The following is a 25,826-nucleotide window of genomic DNA, read 5'->3' as shown; positions in this document are numbered from 1 at the left end:
TCATAAATGCTAGATCCTTGAGGAAGTACTATGTTGACATTGCAGATTTGGTCACTGACAATCAATCAGACCTATTATTGATCACCGAGACCTGGCTAGATACTTTTTCCAACTCAATTGTAGCGTTGGCCACCCCTATTGGCTATAAAATCCATCGCCTGGACCGTCCAGTTGGTAGAGGCGGGGGCTTGGCCATCCTATATAGAGATCGTTGGTCCCTGCATAGTGAAACATCCTCTTTTTGGGGGGGTTGTGAGGCTCTGGATTTCAGTCTTCAACTATCGCCGCATTTTACTCTGGGTGGGTCCTTATTATATCGACCACCGGGACCAGCAGGGGCATTTCTGGAATCATTTGGGGACGCGCTGGCAGATAGATCATTACGCTTATTGAATTATCTGCTTCTTGGGGACTTCAATATCCACCTTGACCTTATAGAGTCGGCGGATTCAGTTGCTTTTCTGGATATTCTCCAGATGGCCCAGCTCTCTCAATGGGTGAAGCATTCGACCCACCAAGGGGGACATAACCTTGATTCTATCTGCACCAATTTCCGTATATTAGTGGGGAAGCCTTTACCGGTCGCTTGGTCGGACCACTTTCCTATATTTTTTTCTTGGGCTGTGCAACGCCCGCCTCGGCCAGCTAGTAACCATCGTTCCCCCACCTCCAGGAAATTGGATGCAGGGCAACTCAGCGGTCTTTTGGCAGCGGAGTGTCCTCTCCTTCTTGGAGATTTGGAGGACAATGTGGCTAGCTTTGCCGATTGGATTACTGATTCTGTCAATGCTCTCTCTGTTCCTGGCCATTGCAAGCTCAGGAGAGAGTCGCCTTCTAAGCCATGGTTCACTTTGGAGCTGAGGACGCTGAAACATGCCTGTAAGGTCCTGGAATGAGCCTGGCGTTCTAGTGGTTATTGTGCCACTGCCAAACAGGCCCTTAGAGCCAAACAGAAACTTCCATTGGGATAGCCAAGGGCCGATATTTTTCTGCTCGAATTGACCGGGCTAATAATAACTCTAAAGAAATATTTGCCATTCTGCAGAGCTTTGTGGCTCCCAGTGCCCAGGCGGCGGTGATACTCTCCTCAGTTACCTGGTGTAATACCTTGGCTACATCTTTTCAGGATAAAACTGTCAGTATACAGGAATCCTTTTCAAATGTACCCAAGAGGGTTCCATTGGCGATACAGGAGAAAGAGATGGGGTGTTCCTTTTCTGCATTCAGCCCGGTGGACCTGCCGACTTTGCTTAGCATTCTTAAAGCACTTAAATCTGGTTCGCCTGAAGACCCTTGCTTTGCTAAGCTCCTAGCAGAAGTGGCCGATACGATTAATACTGAAGTCAATCTAGTGATCAATCAGTCGCTTTGTGAGGCCTTTGTCCTGTCTTTATGGAAGCAGGCATTGATCCTGCCTCTGCTTCAGAAGCCGTCCCTTGATCCTCTGCTCCCTGTCAATTACCGGCCTATCTCGCTCTTGCCAAGTTTGGCTAAAGTTTGTGGGAAGGTTGTGACATCTCAGCTTACCAACTTTGTAGAGATGGCAGGCTTGTTACGCCCAGTGCAATCCTGGTTCCCTGCCTCTCACAGCACGGAGTCCGCACTACTGGAGGTGACAGAGGCGATTGGGGAGTGTCTGGATGCCGGCGGGAGAGCAGCTTTGGTTATGCTTGATCTCACGGTGGCATTCGACATGGTGCCCCACTCTCTACTCCTTGATCGCCTAATGGAAATTGGCATCTCGGGTTCGCCCTTGAGTTGGATTCGCTCCTTTTTGGAGGATAGATCACAGCAGGTGTGGCTTCCTCCCTGTGCCTCTGCACCAATGCATTTGTCTACTGGCGTTCCACACGGGTCATCCCTTAGCGCTCTCCTTATTAACATCTACGTGACTCCGCTGGTTTATCTTGCGGAGTCACTGGGGGCTAAGGTGATGACCTATGCGGATGACACACAGCTTCTGTTCTCTTGGAAGAGGGGGGATGACTTGGTGGGTGCTGTGCAGCACTGTCTATCCTCGGTGTTCCACTGGCTGGCGAGCACACTGTTGAAGTGTAATGAAGAAAAACATGAAGCACTCCTGTACGGTTCATTTCCAGTGGATTTCAGAGATAGGCTGTGGCCTCTAGACTTCCCTCGCCCCATTGCGAATAAGGGCTCTGCCAAAAATCTTGGGGTCTGGTTTGATGAAGACCTGTACTTTTGAACACAGGTAAAAAAGCTGACAGGGACCTGTTTTGCCACCCTAAAAGTTTTGAAAAAATGTCTTCCCCTTTTGCCAGTTAGCGCTAAGGAGATTGTGGTCCGGGTTTTGATTTTGTCCCGTTTAGACTATGCTCATGCTCTTTTGGTCGGCAGCCCTGACTATTTGACTAGGAAACTGCAAGTGGTTCAAAACGCGGCTGCTAGACTACTACTGGGACTTCCATCTAGACAGAGTGTTCGTAGCCATCTTCATACTTTGCATTGGCTCCCAGTTGAGTCCAGACTCAAATTTAAAATGCTGTCTATTGTTCATCGGGCCCTTTATAGGCTAGGGCCTATTTATTTGCAGAAGAGATTTGTTTTTTACAAACCTACTAGACAACTTTGATCGCCTGATCAGCTACTAATCCAGAATCCTCGGTTCAATCGCCATAGGATTGGCGGGAGCTCCTTTGTCCGCAAAGCTGGTCTGGCCTGAAATTTGTTACCGTTAGCTCTTCGGAGTGTTCATGACCCTTTGCTCTTTAAGAAAAAACTGAAAACGCTGCTCTTTTAGCTTTGGTTCTGAGTGTGGATTAACTTTCTGGAGCAAGCACCGGGACACTTCGAGTAGCCGTGCGCTGAACAAATTGAAGATAACATAACATAACATAACTTTAACTTGGAAGGACATCCTAACTTGGTCTGTCTGCAAACTTAGGGTGAGTACTCTTGGATATCTTGAGGCTCCCATTGCCCTCCTTGTGGCTCTGATGGGGCTACTGCCATCTTGGGGCGGCCACCAACAGTGGAAAAAGGTTTGTTAATTACAAACCCTGCAGAGCATTATGGGTTGCTCCCTCTGGAGCATGAATGTTTGATTAGCGTCTCTGGCAGCTTGCTTTTGAAGTGCGTTGCATCCTCGCACAGTGTGCCATGTCTTTTCCAATTGCATTTTTAAAAATTTTAATAGGGATGTAAGGGGGCAAGCCTCACTGGCCCTTGGAGCAATCCACTGGTTCTGTGGTCAACTGGGGCAAAGTCCTTGGTCTTTTGGGCATTGGGGTTTCTCTTTCCTGTTTTCCATGGCTGCTGAAGTTCCAGGACCCAGCAACAAGGTGCACAAAAGCACCAACAGCTCCTTCTTCCCTTGTGGAAGAGTTTTTACAACAGGGTGGTACATTCTAGAAGCCAGGCACCCCTGGCCAATTCTAGGGTGCCACATCACCTCTCCACCCCTGTCCCAACCCTCCTACACAGTGTGTTGGGACAGTTCAAGATGGTGTCATTGGAGGAAGCTGGCTTTTTATGGAGTGTTAATTCACACAAAAGAGGAAGGGTGAGGGTAACGGACTCACCTACTCCTGACCCCCAGACAATATTTTTATACACCTGAAGGAGTAGGGAGTGCCAAAAGTGTCTCTATTTCATGGTGGCACATGCTGTGTGTCTTAATACTACTCATACATAGTGTGCCAATGTAGGGGTACACCATGCAAAAAGTCCTTACAACCCTTTTTGTTTGCAGTGGGTTACTATTATAATCCCAAGTGTTCTGTTTTGGTAGTGTGGTCAATCAGTTTAGGCTTATCAGTGGGGAGTGTCAAGCATTTGTTGCACACACAAAGTCGATAAATGAAACACACACTCAAAAAGAAATCTGAGACCAATTTAGAAAAATAACACAAATTTGTCTATAATTTTAGACACCAAGATCATCGGAATCATTTAAATACTTTCGGAGTTAGGAATTTGTACAGAAAACAGCAAAATGCTCAAAGAACCTTTTCTTCAGGTCTGAGCCTCAAACGCGATAATTGTCTACTATGGGAGAAACATACACTGCATACATATACTTCCAATCAGTTCTTTAAGATACCTTTTAGGACATAAGGTGCTTAGGGGCAAAGGTCCATGAATGCACTAGCAGTTCGATTTTAACTTCCCTAGTGAGTACGGTTGCAAAGGTGCTGGTCACGTTGGTAGCCTCAAGCTGTAAGCGTTAAAGTCAATGGGAAGGTGCCTGAAAAAGAAAGGCTGCAAGTGGGGACAAGTCCAGCAGAACCCAAAGGTGGACTCAGCTCTTGATGGTCTCTGGGGCAAGGAGCCGACATTGGTTTACTTGAACTCGGGCTGTGGGGATCAGGTGCAGAGGTATATTGTCCAAACGGGCGCCTGGGCTAGAGGTTCTCATTTCTTGTGTTGTCCTGGAGAGGAGAAGAGAACAATACTCTTGATGAGGCACTCATCAGTCCTGAAGTCCTCATCAGCAGGTTCTCTTTTGGTATTGTTCAAACGGAACACTCAACAAGCCTTGGTTGTGGCAAGTGCACCACTACCCAGGGTATTGGTGATGTAAGGCTCCTGGAGGGTCTAGCATCTCTGAACTTTCTGGGGAGATGGGGCTGACCTCCTGGAACCACTTCAACATCCTCCTGGCGATATGCACCCTCAGTGGACCTGATGGTCAGCAAAACGATGTACCAGACAAGTGCAGTTGGTGCCTGCAGCTGCAGGGGTGTGGGTTCTTCACCCCAAGGGAGCTGCTGCTTGGTTGCCAAAGTGCTGGACAGTACTTCAAGGCTTTAGGAGGATGTACAGCTTTTGGACAAGTTGGGCCTTTACAAATGTCGCAGTACCAGGAGACAGGCTGGGTTTGGTACCAATTTTGGATTAGGTCCTCGGTTCTTGTGATAGCGGCTCTTCTTTGTCCTTCTTCAGTTCCCAAATAGACAAATCTGAATCTCTGGTGTCAAGAGGACCCCTAATTTCTGAGTTACTATAATAATGAGCTTTGGGGCGTTAAGGGATGTGTAGGGTAGTAACCAATCAGCTACTTACCCTTGGGATGACCACACCCCCATGTGACCATTTCCTGTGGAGAGTGGGCATAATCCTGACCAAGAGTTCCTAGTTTCACCAAATTCAAGATGGTAAAATCCTTTCTTGGCTGCCCACTTCAAGTGGCTTACCTTAGGGGTGTGCCTAGTCCAAAAATGCAAAACACCTCTTGCATATCTAATTTCCCACCTGCTCTGGTGGTGCCAAGTGTGCCAGAGGGCAGGGGGCAGCATTCCCCAGATCTGAGGGAAAGCCAGCTTCACAGATCAAAGGGGGGAAAGGCTTTGAAGCCTCTAACCTTGATATGCTAAAACATTAGCCATCCTGCTTGAGGAGGTATGAACACCTTCCTCCAGTGCAGGCATTGCTCCTGACCTCTGAGAGCATGGGCTTTCACCTACAGGGGGTCAGAAATTCATCTTAGTGACAGACTGAATAATACCAGTCAGCCAGCACACTAGAGTACTAGTAGGTTTTCAGGGGGCAACTCTAACATGCCCTCTGGGTGCTTGTCATAATAAATCTAGTACTGTCATCAGGACAGATTTATTAAGATGATGTGTTTGCTACCAAACACCATTACTTTCAGTGCAGTTATCATGGAACTGGGTAACTCGTAATGGCCAGTGCCCACTACATGTCCTTGAGATGGCTGCTTGATCACCGGTCCCAGGATGCTTGTTTCCGGTCCAGGGAAGACATGGCTTGGCAGTTCGGGCTGGACTGTTCCCATGAGGCACAGGGTCAGACTGATTTACATATGGCCATGTCTGAACTGGGGTGGCTGAGTGAGCTTAAGAATGGTGATGGATTAAACCCAGATCAGTTGACTGGGGGTGAGTGTTTGATTGGCTCAAATGCTCCGTCCATCATCCCCTTTTGTATCGCTTTGATCACTTGCAATATCTAGCAATGGAACAAGGCATCAGTGCAAATATGTCCTCAAATATAACATAATACACCCCTGCCTTAGGGCTCCCAGGACTTCTGTAGGGGGTGGAGTTACATGTAGTATATGCAGTGAACCTTGGTGTTGCACACAGTGAGTGCACCATGTCGTGTTTTCAGAATGTTTTTCACCATTTCACTCAGCCTGAAATGGTAGTCTGCATGCAGTTTGTGAGTAGGCCTCTTCTGGTGGTATAATATATACTGCAGCCCATAGGGAAACTCTTTAGTGCATGTGTCCTAGATTCCAGGGGTACCATTTACAAGGGACTTGCAGGGGTGATAAAGTCCTTGCCAATTGGGTTACAATTAGACATTTACTTTGTTTTAAGGGAAAGAACACAGCCACTTGTGCCGGGCTAGCAGGGACCCAGTGTACCTTCCGTAAAAAAGCATCAGTACTAGGGCACAATGTGGAGGTGACCATGTCAAAAAAGGGGCACTTTCCTACAGTGACCCAGGAGTCACTGGTCACATCTGCTCTTGGTATCTCAGCTCTACTACTCAGGCCTTTCTCACCAACTTCAAAGAGGACCCCCTCCTGTGTTGGCTCCAGTTTGTCAGTGCTTCCTCCATTGTGCAGTGGGCCTGGGCTGTCCCCAGCCTTGGTACAGGGTGGCGGGTAATCAACAGATGCAGATTTTTTCATCTCCACCCTTTCCTCTGTAGGAGCTGAGGGAAGCAGTGGTAATTACTCATTGTGTGGGGAGGCCTTTCTTCCCACTGCTGTGGAGAATGGCCCAGCGGGTTGACAAAAGGTCTGGAGTCTGACCCTGAGCAGAGCCAGAGAACTCTGACACTGCTGGATTATCCATAAGGTGTACAGATACCTTCTTGGAACTCACAGATTTGATTTTGGTGCACATGTTCCACTTCATTTTGATATGTCACTTGACTTTGCAGTCCAAAGGAAAGCGAAACTGCATTCTAAGGGATTATAACTCTTATGTGTATCACATTGTGCCACTGCAGACAAGACACTAAACCACACTGATTTTCCCTATGAGTGTACACCAACATTATACGGCCTACCTCAGGTCAATATCTAATCTTGCAGAGTCCCCTGTGCACCAGGCTAACAGTGTGCAGTTAACGTGCTGAGAATTACAGTAGTCTCACACATGCAGCCCCCACACGTGTGCATATGCATGTGCACACATGTTCATGTGTAACTAGACAAGTGGCCCTCCCCCTTGCTTTGGTGCAAGGCCTTATCTTAAAAGGCAGACACAGTCGGTAAACAAGTACAGTCCATTTGCCATGTGATTATTGTGGGTGAGAAACATGTTGTGAGACTCACCCACAGTAAATAGTCCAATTCCAGGTAACCCAAAAAGAAAACTTCTGGATGCATTACATGGGTGGAACATTAACTAAGCAAAATTATCCAAGAGGGAGGGTGCTCCCGGGTAGGTATAAACTGGGGAGAAGTCAGAGAGTCCTGAGGCAAAGCCGAGGACCCTATTCCTCCCGATTCCTTTTAGGTCAATACTAGCCTGGGAGTACCATTGCCATTGCATAACATTACTAATGTACCTTAAACTCTTGGATTAAATTAACAAAAGTGCATGTTGGTCAATATTTTTCATGGGACAATTTAAATGGAAGTTTACAAAAATCAAAGATGTTAGATTTTTGGGCGATAAGGCTCTACCTTTTTGTCCTACTGAAATGCATTATAGTGAAGGACTGGTCTTGAGGCTTACAAAAAGTTTCACATACAACTGATGATAACAGATTTTTGTCACAATATAAATCGTTTGTTGGGGGATATATACAAATGTGGCAAGTTCTAACTTGGTGACTTCACCATGCGAAAAATGCTGACACTCACTTGAGTTTTGATGAACCATGTTTGAAAAAAAAAAATTCTCCCATGATTTTCTCATGGAAATTATGTAAGTGCTCTAGAAGCCAAAATTTCAACACATTTCTTAACAAATATCTTCCTCATCCAAGGGAGATAAATGACATGCTGAGTAAAACATGCATTTCAAAAAGCGGCAGCAAACTGTCAGTTGGTTCCTTGGTATTTGTTAGACCTGGCATCATTGGCGTGAGTCTCCCTTCTATTTTAAGCAGCTTGTAAAGTGTGTCTCAGGCCTGCCATTGCAAGGCATGTGTGTAGTCTGTGGCTGCCATGTTGACTTGGCAAGTGCACCCACTTGCCAGTCCCTAAACCTTCCCTTTTCTTCATATCAGACACCCCTATGGTAGGCCCAAGTGCAGGGTGCATTGTAAGTATAAGGGAGGACATGCCCTGGTGTGTGTAGCATGTCCTAATAGTGAATTACAGCCATTTTTGTTTTTCACTATTGCAAGGCTATCTGCTCTCCCTAGGCCAGAATGGGAAGTTAGATTATTACATCTGATAATCCTGACTGACTCAGGGAACATGGTAGAGATTCGAGTTTAGTGTGCCTGAACTCAGAATGATAAAATACATCTTAACATTCTGTGTTTGAAAATACCACTTTTAGAAAGTAGGTATTTTCTTGTCTAACTATCTAAAACCTGCCTCTGCTAGGTTGTGTATTCCTTGTCTGGAGTTTTGAGTGACAGGGCTGGGGGATTCCAAGAGACAGAATGAGTCAGCCCAGTGACAAATAGGGAGATCTGCATCTAGATGGGATGGAGGAGTTCCACCTGGGACCTGAATAGGGCTGGGCCTTCCCTCCACAATGCTGGCTCCACCTTCTGGGGTGTGGCTAATGTCTCTGCCCTGCACTGCAAAAGAAGAGAAGGAATCATGTCAACAAAGTGCTCCAGAGCTGTGCTTTTCCTCCACAATGCTGGCTCCACCTCCTGTGGGGCGTCTGATGTTTCTGCCCTGCACTGTGAAAGGAAAGAAGGAGTCCTGTAAACAAAGTGCTCAAGAACTGGGTTGGACTGGGCAAAGGCCCCTCTGCCTTCAGAGAGCAAAGAGAAAAGTTGTATAAATATTGGGACTCAGACCCAAGAACTTTAGATCACTTCTGGGAACAAGACTAACCTTTTGCCAAGGAAAAGAACCAAGGAAGCGGCAGTAGTTTGGACTGCCCCACTGCCATTGTGCTGTTTGCTGGGTTGGCCTACAGTGGTTCTTTTATTGCCAAGGAAAAGGAGAAGGACATTTTTAAGGATTTTCATCATCTACAGAATATTTTCCAAGGGCTTGAATTTGTGCTTGCCTCCTGCTGAAGTCTCAGTGACAAAAGACTTCATCTCCAGCTCCCCTCTGATTTCTTTGCTGGGAATTCTAACTGCAGAAGCCTGCATGTCACTGGGAGCTGGAACCGCGACGCAACGAGAAGAAGCAAGTCGCCGTAGCTGAAATTGTCGAACCGCCGGAGAAGCGTGCTGCCGCTGCATCTCCCAGAAAGCGTGCCTTCATCAAACCTGCCTGCTGTCGCATCACCGGAGAAGCGTGATGCCATCGAGAGCGTCGCCATCGCATCACTGGATGAGTGTGTCGCAGGGCCTGCCGCGGCTCCAAAGTACAGAGATGTCACAAGGCTGCCAGGGCGTCTATGCATCGTCATCGCATCGTCACATCAAGGGCTCCATCTTCTCGCATCGCACCAGGATTATCACATTGCATCGAGGCGCCATCTTGCGCATCGCAACTGGACCACAAGCCGAGAATCTACGCATCAACCCCGCACCGGTAAGGATCACAATGCATCCCCTACTCTGCACAAGCATTGAGGCGTGATGCAGCATCTCCCCCGGATCACGGAACCGAAACATTTCCCCTTTTGCGAGCCTTTTGTTTATTTTTCGTTACGCATCCAAGTACTTTTGTGAGAACTGTGTCGCATCTATCACCAACTTGAACTAAGCTACTTTTACCATCTTTTAAGTCAATCTTAAGTACAGTATTGTGGATTTTTGTCAAGTTTGGTCTTGTGTTAAGTCTATATAAAGAATACTTATTTTTATAAAACCTGTGTTGTGTCCATCAGTAGTGTTTTCACTCTATTACTGTATATATTCACAAATGCTTAACACACTGCCTCTGAGATAAGCCTGTCTGCTCGTGCTAGGCTACCAAGGGGGTGAGCAGGGGTTATTTAGGAGTGTAATCCCCATATCCTGACTTAGAAGTAAGGGTCCCTATTAAGACAAAGGTGAATACCATTGCCAACTAGAGACCCCCAGATCTAACAGTATTCAACGTGAGCTTAAGCACAGAGTTCTTATAAACAAGTATAACACAAACATTCTAAATTCATAACAAAAGTGTGGCACCATTTGCTGCAATAGTAGTTGTAGAATTAAGATATTTTCCTACATGGGAGACAACAGTAATTGAACAAAATGATGGATTATTTTGCAATAGAAATTACAGTTAGTGCTCTCAAACACCAAAATTCTAACACATTTTCTTTTTTTTTTATTTCAAATCATTTTTATTGAGTTAAGAAAACAAAAGCAAAAGACATTACAATAAATCTTCCAGCAAAAAGTGAGTTGTTACAGATGTTGTCAGACCAATACAGAAACTACAAATGATAAAATAAAGAGAAGAATCACTCTTGCTTGTCACAAGGTTATTGATTATGGTGTTAACACTTGACGTGTGGATGCAATGGGAATAGTTCTAACATACAGACTAGGATCACACCCATATATCTAAGGTATTATTACAAGGGCGTCTTGCCTCAAGGCGGGTCAAAATGGAGGGATGATTTATCAAGTGATTTCCACATTCTAACACATTTTCAATAAATTATTAAATGCCTTCCTTATCCATGTCAGGAATAAGCCAGGCACTCTGAGTTTAAAAAAAAAGTACTCTCAATAGCAGCAGCAGACTGGAATTTGATCCTCTGGTAGTCTACTGTAGCTTCACCACACATTTCTAATGAACAACTAACACATTATATCCATGACAAAATTGACACTATCAGCCCGATTTATATCTTGGTACAGAGGGAACTTTAGTGCTGCAGCAACAGTTTTCCCTCCCTACCAAGACTACGGTCCACCCAACCAATTTAAATGTGGGAGGACCATAGTTTGACAATGGCTACTCCATCTTTGTCTTGGTTAAACTTCTCTGATGGCCCGATGGAGTAAGATCCATCAGAGGTTTGGCTATATGTCCGCCCACCAAATTTAAATGGGTCAGTTTTCAATATCCATCACCACCAGGAAAAACATAGCGCTAAGAGACACTGAAAAGTGCTCAATGCCCCTTGCCATGGGAGGAAACGACAGTGACAAGGTGGGCATTTTCTTTTTCAAAAAGAAAATCTTGCTTTGGGAAAATAAAAAGCTATAAGCTTCCTGTACAGCTCCGTCATGTTGATGGAACTATCCTTCAAACCAACAATGCGTTGACAGTACCTGCAAATCCTAGACTTGTCTGCTGGGCCAGTTGACATTTCTAAATTTCGCATGCAGAAATTCCATCAGGGGATGGAGTAATTTACTCCGTCAAAATATAAAGTAGGCCCTATGTGGTTTAATTTCAATCCACTCCTATTGAGCAGACGGAAATAAAGAAGATTTGAGCTGTTAATGCAAATGTGAAACCAGCTACCTAAAAATATGTAGAGGAGTTATACATTTGCACTCATTAATGACATAACATATTTTTCAGGGCTAAAAATAGTTAATAAAAGATCCCTACCTAAGTCCAGCCTCGCCTTTTTACATCTGTTCCTTCAGACTATCTATCCTTTCTGTCCAATAAAACCTCCTTACTTTTAAAATGGCAATATTTTGGTTGACATAGACGGTTTTATTAATCTTCCGTTAGAATGTGTGGCAGTAGAATTTAGAGCTGCAGGAAACTATTTTCAGACAAAATTCATATCTGAAATAAATAGATCTGCTTTCCAATTAGAAGTCAGATCCTTCAAAGGAGTTGCTGCTTACACATTTCATTTTTCTTTTTACCTTCCCCCCTTACTTTTGTCAATAGTTGCATCTCCTTACTCAAACAATATATATTCTGTGAGGTTAATATAAGAAAATGATAAAACACATTAAAAACTATATATTCAATAACAAAAAATGCTGCACTATAGATTTTATGAATAATTACATACAAAAGTAATTAATTTAAGCATATCTAGAAAAAATAATAGTGTAACTCAGTCAGAGTGGCAAGGCTAATTTTCTAAAACATAGTCAGAATTTCCATGGACTACACAAGGCTGGATCACTTTAAAAACACAGAGAAAGGGATGTTTTCGATGAATCATTTATTTGAGGAACATGTAGTAGCTGAGATGAGAACAATTTATGTGTTAAGCGTTCATCACAGGAAAATGAATAATTATTAGTAAGGCTTCTCCTGTAGCATGCCTCCCAGTGCTAACACATTCGGTGAGTTAAGTAAACCTTCTAGTGCTTCATTAGAACTCTGTGATTTCAGAGGATGCTGTATTGGGAAGACGGTGCCGAGATATGTCGGTTGATAATATAATGAGGTTGTCACTGGTGGAGCGGCGTAATTTTGGTTCCAACCTTTCATAATTAATTTGGCAACATATATGTTCACTAATGGCCTCATGTATTGATTTGAGTTAAATGATTAATGATGAGTAGTGCACTAGAAAAAATATAGAAAGTACATTTGGCCTGTAATCTCAACATTTACATTAAGTGCATATTAACGTTTTCCTTACAGTAAGAATCAATTGCAATTCTCATACATATTTACACGTGTGGTGTGAATAACACTGCACTTCATGTATCGATGTACTCATTTAAATAATATTTTGCATTTATAATTTGTTTGCCTATGTATATGTATTCAAGCAGGTACAACATGTATTGAGATGCTTGATATACTAAAATTGACCAAAGGCCTTAAGAATTTGACTTTTGTAATGTTTAACCTTCAATATGAATCTTTGCTTCAGTTCCAATGTTTTCCTTTCCTCTGCAGGTGCAGTGGCATGATCTAATGAATGGAGAAAGGCACATTGTTGAACGAGATAGTGAAGCTTGAAGGGAATACTCTTGGCGAGGACGATAAGACTAACGAGCAAAGGGAGGACTATTGTCTGTGCTGAATGGGGAGATGGGTGGAATTCAAGGTCATTGTAATATGTGAATCAAAGAAGCGAATTGTGGCTTCCAAAGAGTATCGTTTGAAGGTGGACACTATGGAGACCCTTGATATGAACTTCTGAGGGTTCCTCCTGTGGGTATAACTAGGCAGCACACTTTAGCTAAATTCATATTCCTTTCAGGCTAGGAGAGGTACCGCCCTCTATGTGCTACGCTTGCTAACGTCTTTCTACTTTAATGGATCTAACGAGAGGTTCAATTTAGTAATAATTAGTGTTGGTTAAAGAGAATTAACATTCCCTCATGCATCATAGGCAAGAGGATCAAAACTTTCAATCTAACCATCAAACAGTGTTTCTTATACTCAGTGGCCACTGAATTCCTCATTTGCTTTCTGTTATTGAGGATAAACTTTGTTCACAGATTCGGCTTTCCGTTTGTATTCCTATATTTCTATACTATGTTTCTGAGGATGATTTATACTGTGCTGGCTTTAAATTTGTAATACATTTAGACTTAATCCCACTTATTGACTCTGAGCTTTACTGTGTTACCAAATGTGTTGCGCTGTAATTGTAAACTGAAAGTGATCATAACTCCTTTTGTTTTTCAGGCATCTAAGAAACTTCCATTGCAGAGAGTAGAAAAGGGGGCCTGACTCAGATGTGTTACCATTGGTTCTACCGATGAATGGCCTAAGTAGATAGCGACCAGATCGAAACCAATCAAAAAAGGCACATTTTTGTAGTGTACATCTATCTGATTTACAATATAAAATAAGTATTGCTTTAATAGTTTGTTTCTTTTCTTTCTTTTTAAAATAATTAACTGAAATTGTGCTTTATAAACTGCACTTTTGGATTATGCTGCCATTGCCAGTCAGTGAACTTCTGGGGTGATAATGATATTTCTACATTGTACAGTGTGAGAAAAAGCCAATTATCACTCAGACTTTTTCGGTGGTTATACTCCTCCTTCAAGGCCATCTTTCCTCAGATGTTTACTTTGCTCATAATGAAATTCATGGATTGCTCCAGTTTCCCAACAATGTGTTTTTCTTGCTAACTTGCTCGATAACACAGGATTCGTTTTTCACTCTTCAGTCTTTAAGTTTTATGAGAAAAGAACTTCTGGTGCTGGCTTATCAAAGAGGCGCACAACCCTGATTTGTGCAAGATGGTGTCCGAATCGGAGGCTCTACCTACATAAATGTACAATGCACACCAAATTTGTCCTGGCAAGCCAATGGATTGAACTTATAAGTGAAAAGGTCTCTTAATTGACTGGATCAATGTTTCTTTTTATTTTCATATATTCACTCATTCATTTATTGCATGCACTCAATTAATCATTGTCCATGTACCCGATCATTCATCTGTGCTCTAGAGGATCCATTAATCCCCCCACTGATTCATGCAAATGGGAATCACCTTCTTTGCAATGTATGTCACTTGCCTAAACGGATGGATTTTTCCTACCTTTGCCCCTGAAAGTCCAATGACCCGCAGAATCAAAGGCGTGGGGGTGGAGGAGTATGCAAACTATAATCTGTGTGCCACATTATTTTTTGACTGATTCTTTAGTGTGAAATATGCACTAACAAAAAAAACACAAGCTCTCGATACCTATTAGGTACACAAATTGTTAACAGTATACTTGACAGCACTCAACAGTACTTTAACCACTCAGCAGAAACCCACAAATACTATGTGCACTTTCGAGGCGCATTTCCAAGAGGCTATGTAAGCAACCTAAAGGAAAGAGAAAAATTTGCAATAAAGGATCCATGCATACGAAACATATTCCATTATTCCTGCAGCGTTTTCACAATGCCTAAGTGACATCTACAGGAGGAGTGTGGCCATTCCACTGGTAGTGTATGGGGTGATTAGGTAAATGAATTGCGCATAATGTTAACCACTAACAAAGTTATCGGTGTCTGGCAGTTCACAAATATTTGCTATCTTTCCAAGGCATATCTGCACTTCCACGCTTCAAACCTGAATGAACTAAATGCTTGTGGGGCACATTTTTTTATAGCAAATGATACCGCCATCCCAGTCGCAGCCCCTCCGCTAAGGCGGAGGAGCATCGCCCCACTGCTTGCGGATCAGCGTTAAAAAAAAAACGATGAGATAAACAGAAGTTATTTTTGCAATTATCATTTTTTGGGGGGGGGGCGGGGCTGGGACGCTCCTCACATCCAGCAGGAGTGGTTGCTCCACTCCATACTGCACAGGAATCATTGGCCGGCCCAAAAGGACCAGCCAACAGTCCTGCTCACATTGCATGTTCCCTACCAGGTTGCATTACACAGCCTGGTGGGGAACATGCCCACCCTCCCATTGCTCATCCGAGCCCCGAGCCATGGCTCTTAGACTAATCACAACGCTGCATTGCAGAGTTGTGATTGGCTTAGGGGAGGGAGCCTGTGTGCTTCTTGGTTCCAGCAGGGAGAGGACGAGGGACGACATAGGCGAGACAACTGAGGAGAAACACCAGAGGAAGTAAGTGCTTTTTTAATTTTGAAATTCCTGCCACCCGACCCGCGACCCTCACCTGTCCCTTCACTCCAGCTCCCTGCCACCAGCTACTGCCCCATCCTATTTTTCCAAGGTTCATCTTGCATGGGAAGAATTCATGTAAAGAAAGGTTTTCTGTTTAAGGAAAATAAAATCGTCTTTTAATTTCACATGCAGAATTTAACCCCTTAAGTGCTGCCGTCGGCTGTTGGACATCGCGAGCACTACCTTAGTAGAGCTGCGCACGTCCAACGGCCAACGCGGCCCGCCCGTTTTGCGGAAGTGACGCTCTGCCGCGAAATCCCGGCTGCTGCAAAAGGGTTAATACGACGGCAACACTGCACAGATCATGCTATTTTAACAACATTTGCTCGATTCTGTTTGTTTGGAGTGGTAAATCATAAATCTCCTTAATGTGCAGCCATACATTCTAAAGGTTTTATGAATTTATCCTTAAACGGCACACATACACTTTCCAGACCACATGATTATGTCAAAGGAGTGGCTATTTGATATGCTTGTGCACAGTTCCACAGCAGAATTCACTGCAAATCTCTGACCGACTGGAACCAGGGCTGGGGAAAGTCTTAGTGTCAACTTTAATTGCCACTGGGGCAAGTAGTTGGGGCTCAAGAAAGAAACCTCAGCAGCAATAAATGGACTTATGTCAAAGTTCCCTGGGAGCTCTCTCTGGATTGGACTATGGGGAGCAGTACACTCATGGGAAGCAGTAGGCCATTGGCTCCGGACAGATTTCAGTGTCATCCTTGTGGAGACAGCATATAGACATCAGTTTATGAAGTGGTGTTATACTTTTGAATGTAAAAGGACCATCTGATAGTGACGTTATATTCATGTTGTAAATTTTCATGGTTCAGATTAAGAAAATTGACAAAACGTGAGCAGAAGATGGGGTATGTGCTGTTCTTAATTCAAGGTAACAGACAAATGCATTACTATAAGACAAGCATAAATACAGCTGCAATCTTCTACTTACTAGGCATATAGGGAGGATAGTTGAGGTTGTTTGGAGCACATCCTGTCTTCTGACCAGTCCCAAAATTAGCTGGCTCGTTCATATCCTTAAAAATATATATATATATCTGTTAGCAAATTAGCGGGACCTTCTCTGAAAACATAATTTGCAGAAAAGCAGCGTTTGCCCTGTACTGACACATGCATGCAGGCATATTAGTTTTATGAACGAGTGAAGGTGCTGAGACCTATACCTTCCGGAAGTATGCCTTTCTGCCAAGTAATAGAGCGGCACCTTGCATCAGCAAAACACCTCCTACTGGTCCCAGCGAACATACTCTGTAGGCCCCTTCACATCCAGCAATTATGTGAGAAAGTAATGAATGGGCCCAGAATTTGTTAAGGTAGTATCCAGGTACTATGGCTACGGTCCTTCTGGAAGTACCATACATATGGCAAACCATAGGAAGTCATGTGGGCAATAGCTATGAGTGGCATAGACAAAAGAAATCTCAGCAAAGTAGTTTTAGCAGCTTACATGACAGCATAACTTAATGCCACAACATGAGTACATTTACAAAAGGTTTTAGATCTTGTGCATTCACTTTAACTCAAATGCGCCATGGCACCATATTTCATATGTCTGTAGAAAAAAAGCATCACTTGGGTGTGCTGTGCTCATATTGTACTACATACTTCAAACACTATAAGATTCCTATGCACTAAGGGCCTGATTTAGGACTCATTTCACTAGAGTAGAAGGGGGAACCCAGGGACCTGGGCTGGACAGTAATTAAAAGATAAAGTGGTCCCTATAGGGGAAGTGTAGCTCTTGATTTCCACGGCAATTGTGTTATACTAGGGATTGGATAAAATCTCTCAAATGGGTATGTTTCCGTTATCTGTTTAATGCATATTATTTATACATATCTCATTTAAGAACATTTGAATCAATTCAATTCAAACAGTATAATTTAAAACTTGTACAAAGTGATCCTAGCCGGTGATAGCGCAGTAAAGAGTTATATATGGTGAATAAAAAGTATATTTGTGCTATGTACAAATAAATAAATACATACGGCTGATAGGGACAATAGAATGCTTGCAGTCAACACCTATAAAATGATTGTTGATATCCACCATTAAATTCTTCAAAAAGCACAGTCCAGTATAGGTATTTAGAGCAGGGTCATCATCCGGACACACAATATGTATCGGAGTCACCAAAGGATTGGGGCAGAAACTTCCACAATCATGCAAGGTCAGACAATATATCCTGGAGCAACTTCAAAGAGGATATTGGCATGCCAAGGATTGTGGCAAAAAGAGTCCCATATATGTAAAAGTGCCACACATTACTTCCAAGGACAACTTCAAAAATGGGTTTACACGCACAGGGGGATCTCACAAGATAAGTCGCAGAGGATAAGATAGTCTGCAGCCCCCTGGATTACCAGCTGCTGAAGTCTTCAAAGTGCCAGTCCTGACTTCCAGTGGCCTGAGCGAGGAGAACAACCCACAAGACTATCTGAAAAAAACTTTGATCAATAGAGCGGTGTGCAGCGTTACTGTACCTGTCCGCTTGACTGCAAGCTATGATTCCTGACAGTACCATTGGAATGTACATCCTGATCGATTTTAGGTGAAACCATGGTAGAATGACTTATCCAGGTTTGCCTTTGAGATCCCCCAGTGTGCGTAAATCCATTTTGAAGATGTCCTTGGAAGTAATGTGTGACACTTTTACATCTATGGGAATCTTTGTGCCACAATCCTTGGCATGCCAAAATCCTCTATGAAGTTGCTCCAGGATATATTGTCTGAGCTTTGCTTGATTGTGGGAATTTCTGCCTTAATCCTTTAGTGTCTCCGATATACACGTTGTGTCCTGATGATGACCCTGCTCTAAAAACCTATGCTCAGGGGTTGAAACATCAACAAATGATATATGTTGACGGTGTTTTTAAGAATTTGATGGTGGATATCAACACTCATTTTACAGGTGTTGACTTCAAACATTCTATTGTACATATCAGCCAGATGTATATATATTTTTGTACTTTGCACAAATGCACTTTTATTCACCATATGTCACTTTCACTCTGCTGTGATCTGTTAGGAGTACCTTATTTATTTATTTATTTAAAGGTTTTATATAGCGCTGGCTAGACCCGGAGGTATCAGAGTGATTTACATGAGTATCAGACAATAATTGCAGGTTACATCATTACAGAGGTTACACAGGTATTAGAGCATGGCAACAAAGTGACAGGTAAGGTTGAGACAAACAAAAAGGAACATATAGGTAAGGGAAAAAGCAGGCAAGGGGAGATATTCTGGGAGGGGGGTAGGATCAGGGGAAGTAGACAGAGAATGGAGGAGGGAACGAGGAGGGGAGGGTTAGAGGCACTGCATGGCAAGAGGAGGGGAAGAGTGACGGGACACAAACCGGTAGACGAGTCAAAGCTGTGCCCAAAGTTCAGTAAGCTGTGATCCCAGGGGGAGTGGTATAATTTCCCCATCTCTGTTGCGAAAGGCTCCCCAAGCGCAGTGAACTCTCTCAGAGGGGTCTCTGAGACTCCAAGGCCTACTTACTGGATCCTTCCAAAAAAAGGGGAGAGGGAGTGCTTTGGCAAGGGGTGCCATACCATACCTCAATTGTGAGTGGCTCCCTTGGCGCTGTGGACTCTCTCAGCGGGTACGCTGAGACTGCAGCGTATATATCTTGGATCTTTCCCCAACAAGGGGAGAAGGACTGCTTAGTCAAAGGGAACAAAAGGACAGGGGGCTAGGCGGTGTAGCAGGCAAGGGGAAGTTTCAAGTGAGAGGGGATAGGAGCAAAGGAAGTAGACAAAGAACAAAAGAATGCTGAATGGGAACAGATAGATAGATAGGAGACAAGGAAAAAGCAGAGTAACAGAAATAAGATGAGGGGGGTGGGCGAGACGGGGAGACAAACTGTGCCCAAAGTCCGGCTGGGTCAGGGGATGAACCAAGGCTGATCTCCTCAATAGCTGAACAGAGCAGCTCCACCGGGGTTCAGACATAGTGCTCGGACTCCACTGTCAGGGTTGAGATCAGGAGTATGCTAAGAGATTGTCATTGTGCGCTGATTAGGTGGTGGTCGCTTCCACCCCTCATTCACCTCTGCTCCATTGCTGCCTCTTTGGTCTGTTCACTTTGCCCCAGGGTCCCAACAGGCACATTCTCTACCTCGTGACGGTAGCAGCGAAGAATTGCAAGACCTTGTTATTTGAGGCTCTTTTGGGTGGCATAAGGTGAGAGGTTTAGCTCCCTTCTCAATTCCGCTTTAAAATCCTTTAGTGATGACATAAGATCTTCCTTGGCGAGCACCATGACAGTCGTCTCTTCGTCGCGGCCTAGAGGCCAGAGTTTTTCTGCTGGCGGGAAAAAGCTTGAGACCTTATTCGATGCTCTAGTTACCATCTTCTTCGGTGGCATAGAGGTTGACATGGCCTGCTCTTCACAGTTTTGGCACTGGGAAGCTTGAGCGGGAGAACCGGGTAATAATGTATCCCTTGGTTGGTACTGTTTGCTTTGAATTGATTGATATATTCTTAAATGAGATATTTATAAATAAATGTGCTCAATGCATAACTGAAACATACTCATTTGAGAGGTTTTCTTCTATCCCTAGTATAACACTATTACTGTGGCGGTCAAGAGCGACACTTCCCACATCGGGACCACTTTACTGATTCAGAACTCAGTGAACCGGTTCCTCTGCCACAACAGTGCTGGATATCCCATCCGTCCAAATTAAAATACCATAGGATGTAATGGGATTTATATTTCGGTGGACAGGATATTTGTCACTGTTGTGACTGAGGAACCAGGCGGCCGAGTTCTAAGTCACGCCCTTGGATATATTGGCAAACACTGTGCTATACAAAAACATCACATCATTTTAAGAGATGAAAGGCTACTGCACGTTTCAGTTCTACATCTCAGTTAACTGGTGAGTAAAAGCAAAATCGGTATAGTTCCTATATCCACACGGGAAGATGCTAAGTTCCCTTCTATGAACATACGGTCCAGGCATCTCCCATCCCCTCACAGCAGGTCAATGCACTAGCTAACAGTTTTACATGCCTACACATTAAGTGTTGCAAACCAAAAACCACGAGCAGACTCACAATCCAGATTCCGTCATAATCAATAACATCTTTGAACTCCACACACGCCTGGATCCACCATTTAACGGCCATGGGATTGCTGAAGTCAGGAAAGACGGCGCTTCCAGGAGGCCACACCTACAATCAATATCAATGGGATCGTTCAATAAACATCACAATTATTTAGTGACATCAATTAGGAGTAGCTACAGATAGCAGATATTACTCTTCACTTGTATTTTGGTACGCTTGGCATTGCCCTTGCTATACCAGGTGTCAGCAGCTATGAATCCTGCAGTGGCAACAAAAAGCAATGGCAAAACTAATAGGTCTGTCTTTCATGTGGTAAAGCATTAAACACAGGCATGTACGAACTATGCAGTGGTAATAGTAGTTGTAAGGGTGAGAGTGGTAATTATGGTAATGGTGATTGTAATAGTACTAGCAATGGTAGTGGTGGTGGTCATGGCGTGATATGGAAATGACTTGCCCTTGAGGTATGACTAAAACATATAAAATAGCCTATCGCATTAAAATAATACAAATAATTATTGCTTTCTGTATGAATTAGTGTATTTTTCAAATGTAATTTACTCCCACAAGCTCTCCATAAAAGGTGGACCGATATGCAAAAAAAGCAATAGAGTCAATCCCCGTCTGTGTATATTGTATAGAATTGGTCACAATGCATCTTGCACTGTCAAGCCAGACCTAAAAATTATACAAGGCTCTAAGAGCCATTTACTTCCTACAGTAGCCACACCTTTAATTTCCTCAGCTCTAAGCACTAAATAGGAGGGCCTCTGTGAGTCAACTTTAAAAAAAAAGGGTTAAACCAATGATACTGCAACTAGCCACCACAACCAAGATAAAAAGGGCACGCTGGGGCGGCCGCTCATTCTCGCATAATGCTGCGAGAGTGTGGAATTCTCTCCCGCTTGCCCTCAGAGAAAACAACAACCGGATGGCATTCAGGAAGCTTTTAAAGACTCACTTGTTTAGCAACACCTGTTAATCCTCCTAGCTGCTGCCTTGTTTTTCAGTTAAAAGCGCTGCGAGGCCTACGGGTAGTCAGTGCGCTATATAAGTGTAATTTTTCATTTCATTTCATGTCCTCTGTATTCAAAGGGTGTGTGATGTCACATCCACTATGTAGTTTCCTGCTGGTCACTGGTCTAGTGTTTCAATGTACCAGCCACTCCCAGAGGGCTGGCTTACACCCCACCTCACACCCATCCAGCACAGGCGTCACAGGACATGAGACCATGGTAAAAAAAGAGTCCGGGCAAACGTGCCCTGGGCCAGTTCTACACCCTAACCAACAGTGTCTGTGTGGTCACTACCGTATGCATGGGGGCCTAGGGCCCTACGCCATTACCCGCTACTCATGCGGTGTTGGTGAATTGAATTGACATGCTTGCTTGTACTGCTCTTCCATTCGAGCTCATAGCGTCAGTGGAGGCTCATACCGTACCTTTCCTGCAGCTGGGGTCACTCCGTCCGAATTGTTCACCCAGACCCCCATCTGCTGCCCCAGCTCATACGGCCTGTAAGTGCCCGGTGGCTCATCCATGGTGAGGCAGGGATCCTGAAAGGTCAACGCACAGAGGGTCAGCAGCAATACAGAGCCAGTCCCAATCTCCTCCTTACCCAGATGCTCATGTAAAATGGACACAAAGATAACGATGTTTATAAACGCATCGAAAGGGACAATTAAAAAGTTTACCCACTTAACAGTTTCCAGCTGCCTGGAGAAAACGCTGCATGTCTTCCGTAATTATGACTTTGCTTGCCAGGGGGGAGTCCCCAGGGGAACCGAGCACTACAGTCTGTCTCATTAACTATTTCTCATCAGCCTTTCGGAGCTCTCACTGCTGAAAGGTTATTTCGGAGCATAATTCTGATATATTATTAATTTTAAGCAGCCTCTCAAGATCAGGCGCAGAAACTCCCCTCCCGGTTCTGCTACTGCAAGCCGCTGAACAGCTTTCCCCAGCAAATGATTTTTATTTCTCAAACTCTGACAGTTAAAAACAGCGCCATCGACAAATATTTGTGCGCCATATTTCTATCACACAGGAGCGACCTAATTAAATGTCACACAGTCTTACGAGGCCCACAGATGCAAGACGTCGCCACACAAGTACTTGCATAGTGCAAAGAAAAACAATCGCCGCTCTTATTTATGAGGCCTTGCGTCAGTTTTGCGCCGCGTAAAAAATGCGCCTTGTTGCGCCATATTTAAAAAGTGACGTATCTAGGTAGATGCGTCACTTTTAAACCCCTGCGCTACATTATACCTGCGTCAGGTATAATGTATGCAGAGGGGGCGTTCCCCCGCAAAAAGCCTCGTAATAGAGACGCAGTCACTTTTAGGATGCTGTTGCGTCAAAATCTTGCGCCTGCCTCACAGCAGGCCTAACACTGACACAAGCCCTTTCACATGGGGCATTCCCCATGTGAAAGGGCGCATTGCTGGAGTTGTACCACTTTTGTGACACACTCCAGCAATCCGTCCCTTTTGCGCTTACAGATACGTCAGAAATACTGACGTATCTGTAAGTCCTTGCGACATGATGCGTCCTACATTAAATATGAGGCATAATTGGTGTCGCAAGGAGTACACAGTGAAAAGTGACGCATCGCTGTTTTCACGCAGCGATGCGTCACTTTTCATAAATGAGGCCCTAGATATTATGTACAAGTCTTACACAATGTGGAATGAGCACACAGCGCCATGCATAGCGCATATACACCCTACGTTTAAGAAACTGGCCTATATTTTCTACATTGGAGAACAAATTAATTTAAACATGATAACACTATGACACTTTCTATAAGTGAATTGAATGCAGGGGAAAAAACATACTTTTCGTGTGTGCGTTGTAAAGTGATATCAGTTGTATTACGGTACCAAGAGTCACTTGGCTCGTTCAGTGATTCACCACAATGTCAAGCTTTTAATATCGACCTGCCATTATATCAGTTGCACAATATCGATTACTGACCAACATATCATCAAGATAGATAAGTCTGGAATTAACCTATGCTTCCCTATGTATGCTTATCTCGACGATACGTTGGCTGGAGATATTTGAGTAATCGGCAAATCTCCAGCTTAATATTATTGACCTCAGTATTTTGACACACAACCATTTAATAACTCACAGTCTCGCATTTACAATAGCGATACTTCTCGTCTTGAATTGCAAGAGCTTCCGCTCTGTAAGCAGGCGATGATTCAGAAAGGGGTCGGCCCGCACGGCGGAGGACCAAGCAGGAAGTGCTGGACTGTTTCTATTGGACCAAGGTCAAGACTGATTTGTTTATGGCTGGGTCCAAACTGACTGGCATGGTGAGCAAAAGAAATATGGGTGGAATGTTACATCAAGCAATTGTCAATGGTTAGACAAATTGCAACCATTCCTGCCTTCAAATTTCGTGTGTTTGATGTATGTTCCCTCCCACCTTTTCTTATCTGGAGTTCCTAAAGTTGAAGCTATGTCAGTCAGTGCTCTACCACTTCTATTGATCATGCAGACACAGTTGCTACATACACATTTGTGTGTTGTAATGCCCAGGAAATTCAAAAATATTATTTCCTCAAATATTTGATGACCGGAAACAAATTAGTCATTTATCCCACTACAATTGATTAAAATAGCAAATAATTTAATGAACAAAATGATACTAAAGTGCCATGAATTTATCAAGGGGAATCAGAGGCACGAATTTATAAAGATGTAAGTAAGAACAGTGGAAAAAGTGCAAAGTGACAAAAGTAGACAATGATCGTAGTAGAACGGTACCTAGATACAATTTCAGGCTTACCACGATGGGTTGCGGTTCAGATACACCAATCAGGTTCGATCTGGTTGGAGTTTTTGCCTTGAGGCTTAGTCTTTTTCCTGGAAATTACAATCCTTCAGCTAAGCAAAGCAGAAGACTGTAACTGAAGAGGTCACCACAACATCAGAGGCATTGGATTAAGTACCGGTGAAGTGCAAAAAGCTCAGCATGAGAAATTCAAATTTCACACCCAGGAAAGTCATCTTGTTAACCATATACTTTTGTCACCTTCACCCGATCAAGAGTTGTGCCTTCGGACTTAGGGCCTGATTTAGAGTTCAACAGGCAGGTTACTCCATCACAATTGTGACAGGATATCCTGTCTGGCATATTAGCAGTGCATTATATCCAATGGCACTTGGAAAATGGTGGACGAGATAACCATCACATTTGTGGCGGAGTTACCTGTCACCAAACTCTAATTGAGGTCCTTAATCTATCCTTCAGAGCTCTGAATCTTCTAGGGAGGAAGGCTGTATCCAAATAGACACAAAGTTGCTAAATATATTCTAAGTGAGGTCCACCTAAATCAGATTTGCAGCTGAGGAGAAGCGCTGAGTGAGAGAAACCTATTATTTCTTCTCAGTGGCAATGCACCATGGGTGGATACACTTGACAGGTTTGTCCAAGTCCTACAGAGATCTAAAATCCCAAAATGTTCTGTCACAGGTTTTTCAGGGATGTTTGGGATGAGTACACTTTAACACAGCCATGGGCCTCAGGCCCACTGGAATAGCCCTTGGACTCCCTCCAGCTGAGGCTACCAGTAGGTTCAAGGTCGGGTCCAATTGATGCTGGCCATCTGTACTCTTCAGCAGAAAATCCTCTTGAAAATTGTTGTAGTTCTATATCTTACACAGGCAGTCAGCCAACTGAGCCTTGGATTTCACTTCTTTGTCCTGGATACCAGGGAGAGCAGATTAGCCCCTTAGATCTCCCCACAGGTCTCAACCAGTAAGTGCATTCCTTCTTCTGTTCTTTCTTAGGTCCATAGCATCCTGAGGAGGGTACTGGGGGTGCCACATTTATGCCAGGCATCAGCTTGGGATGGAGGTGATTTCTGGCTCCTCCCTAACCAATGATGTAAAAGTTCCCAGGAGTTGCCCTACCCACTTTGCAGCATTGCCTGTGTGCCCCACTGATAGCAATGTCACAGTGCCTAAATCAAAGATGGTAAACTCTGTCTCTTCTTGTGCAGAGCCTATATGCCCACCCCAAAGTTGTGGCCAAGGAAATGCCCAAACCCCTTCTTTGTGGTCCCTACAAACCAGTTCTAGAGGCAGCTCCATCCCAGTGGGTTTGGAGCATTCTTGACTGGGGAACTTAGAAAAGGGCAAGTCCAGGTACCATATTACATTCTCCT

General features: G+C 43.9%; 1 protein-coding gene across 1 annotated transcript in view; it reads right to left on the bottom strand.

Annotated features, from left to right (window-relative positions):
* LOC147750636 (lysosomal alpha-glucosidase-like) overlaps nucleotides 1-25,826 on the bottom strand; it is an 817,641-nt gene that overhangs the window by 365,761 nt on the left and 426,054 nt on the right. The window contains exons 10-12 of the mRNA XM_086967236.1: nucleotides 22,089-22,202; nucleotides 20,636-20,752; nucleotides 16,501-16,585 (exon numbers count right to left, since the gene is read on the bottom strand). Coding sequence (XP_086823362.1) covers nucleotides 16,501-16,585; nucleotides 20,636-20,752; nucleotides 22,089-22,202 — 316 coding nt within the window. The remainder of the gene's footprint in view (nucleotides 1-16,500; nucleotides 16,586-20,635; nucleotides 20,753-22,088; nucleotides 22,203-25,826) is intronic.

The sequence above is a fragment of the Lissotriton vulgaris genome, chromosome 1_1, assembly GCF_964263255.1.
Source record: "Lissotriton vulgaris chromosome 1_1, aLisVul1.2, whole genome shotgun sequence".
Taxonomy (NCBI): Eukaryota; Metazoa; Chordata; class Amphibia; order Caudata; family Salamandridae; genus Lissotriton; species Lissotriton vulgaris.
Note: the sequence above shows the minus strand (reverse complement) of the source record. Positions and strands in the feature narration are given on the sequence as shown.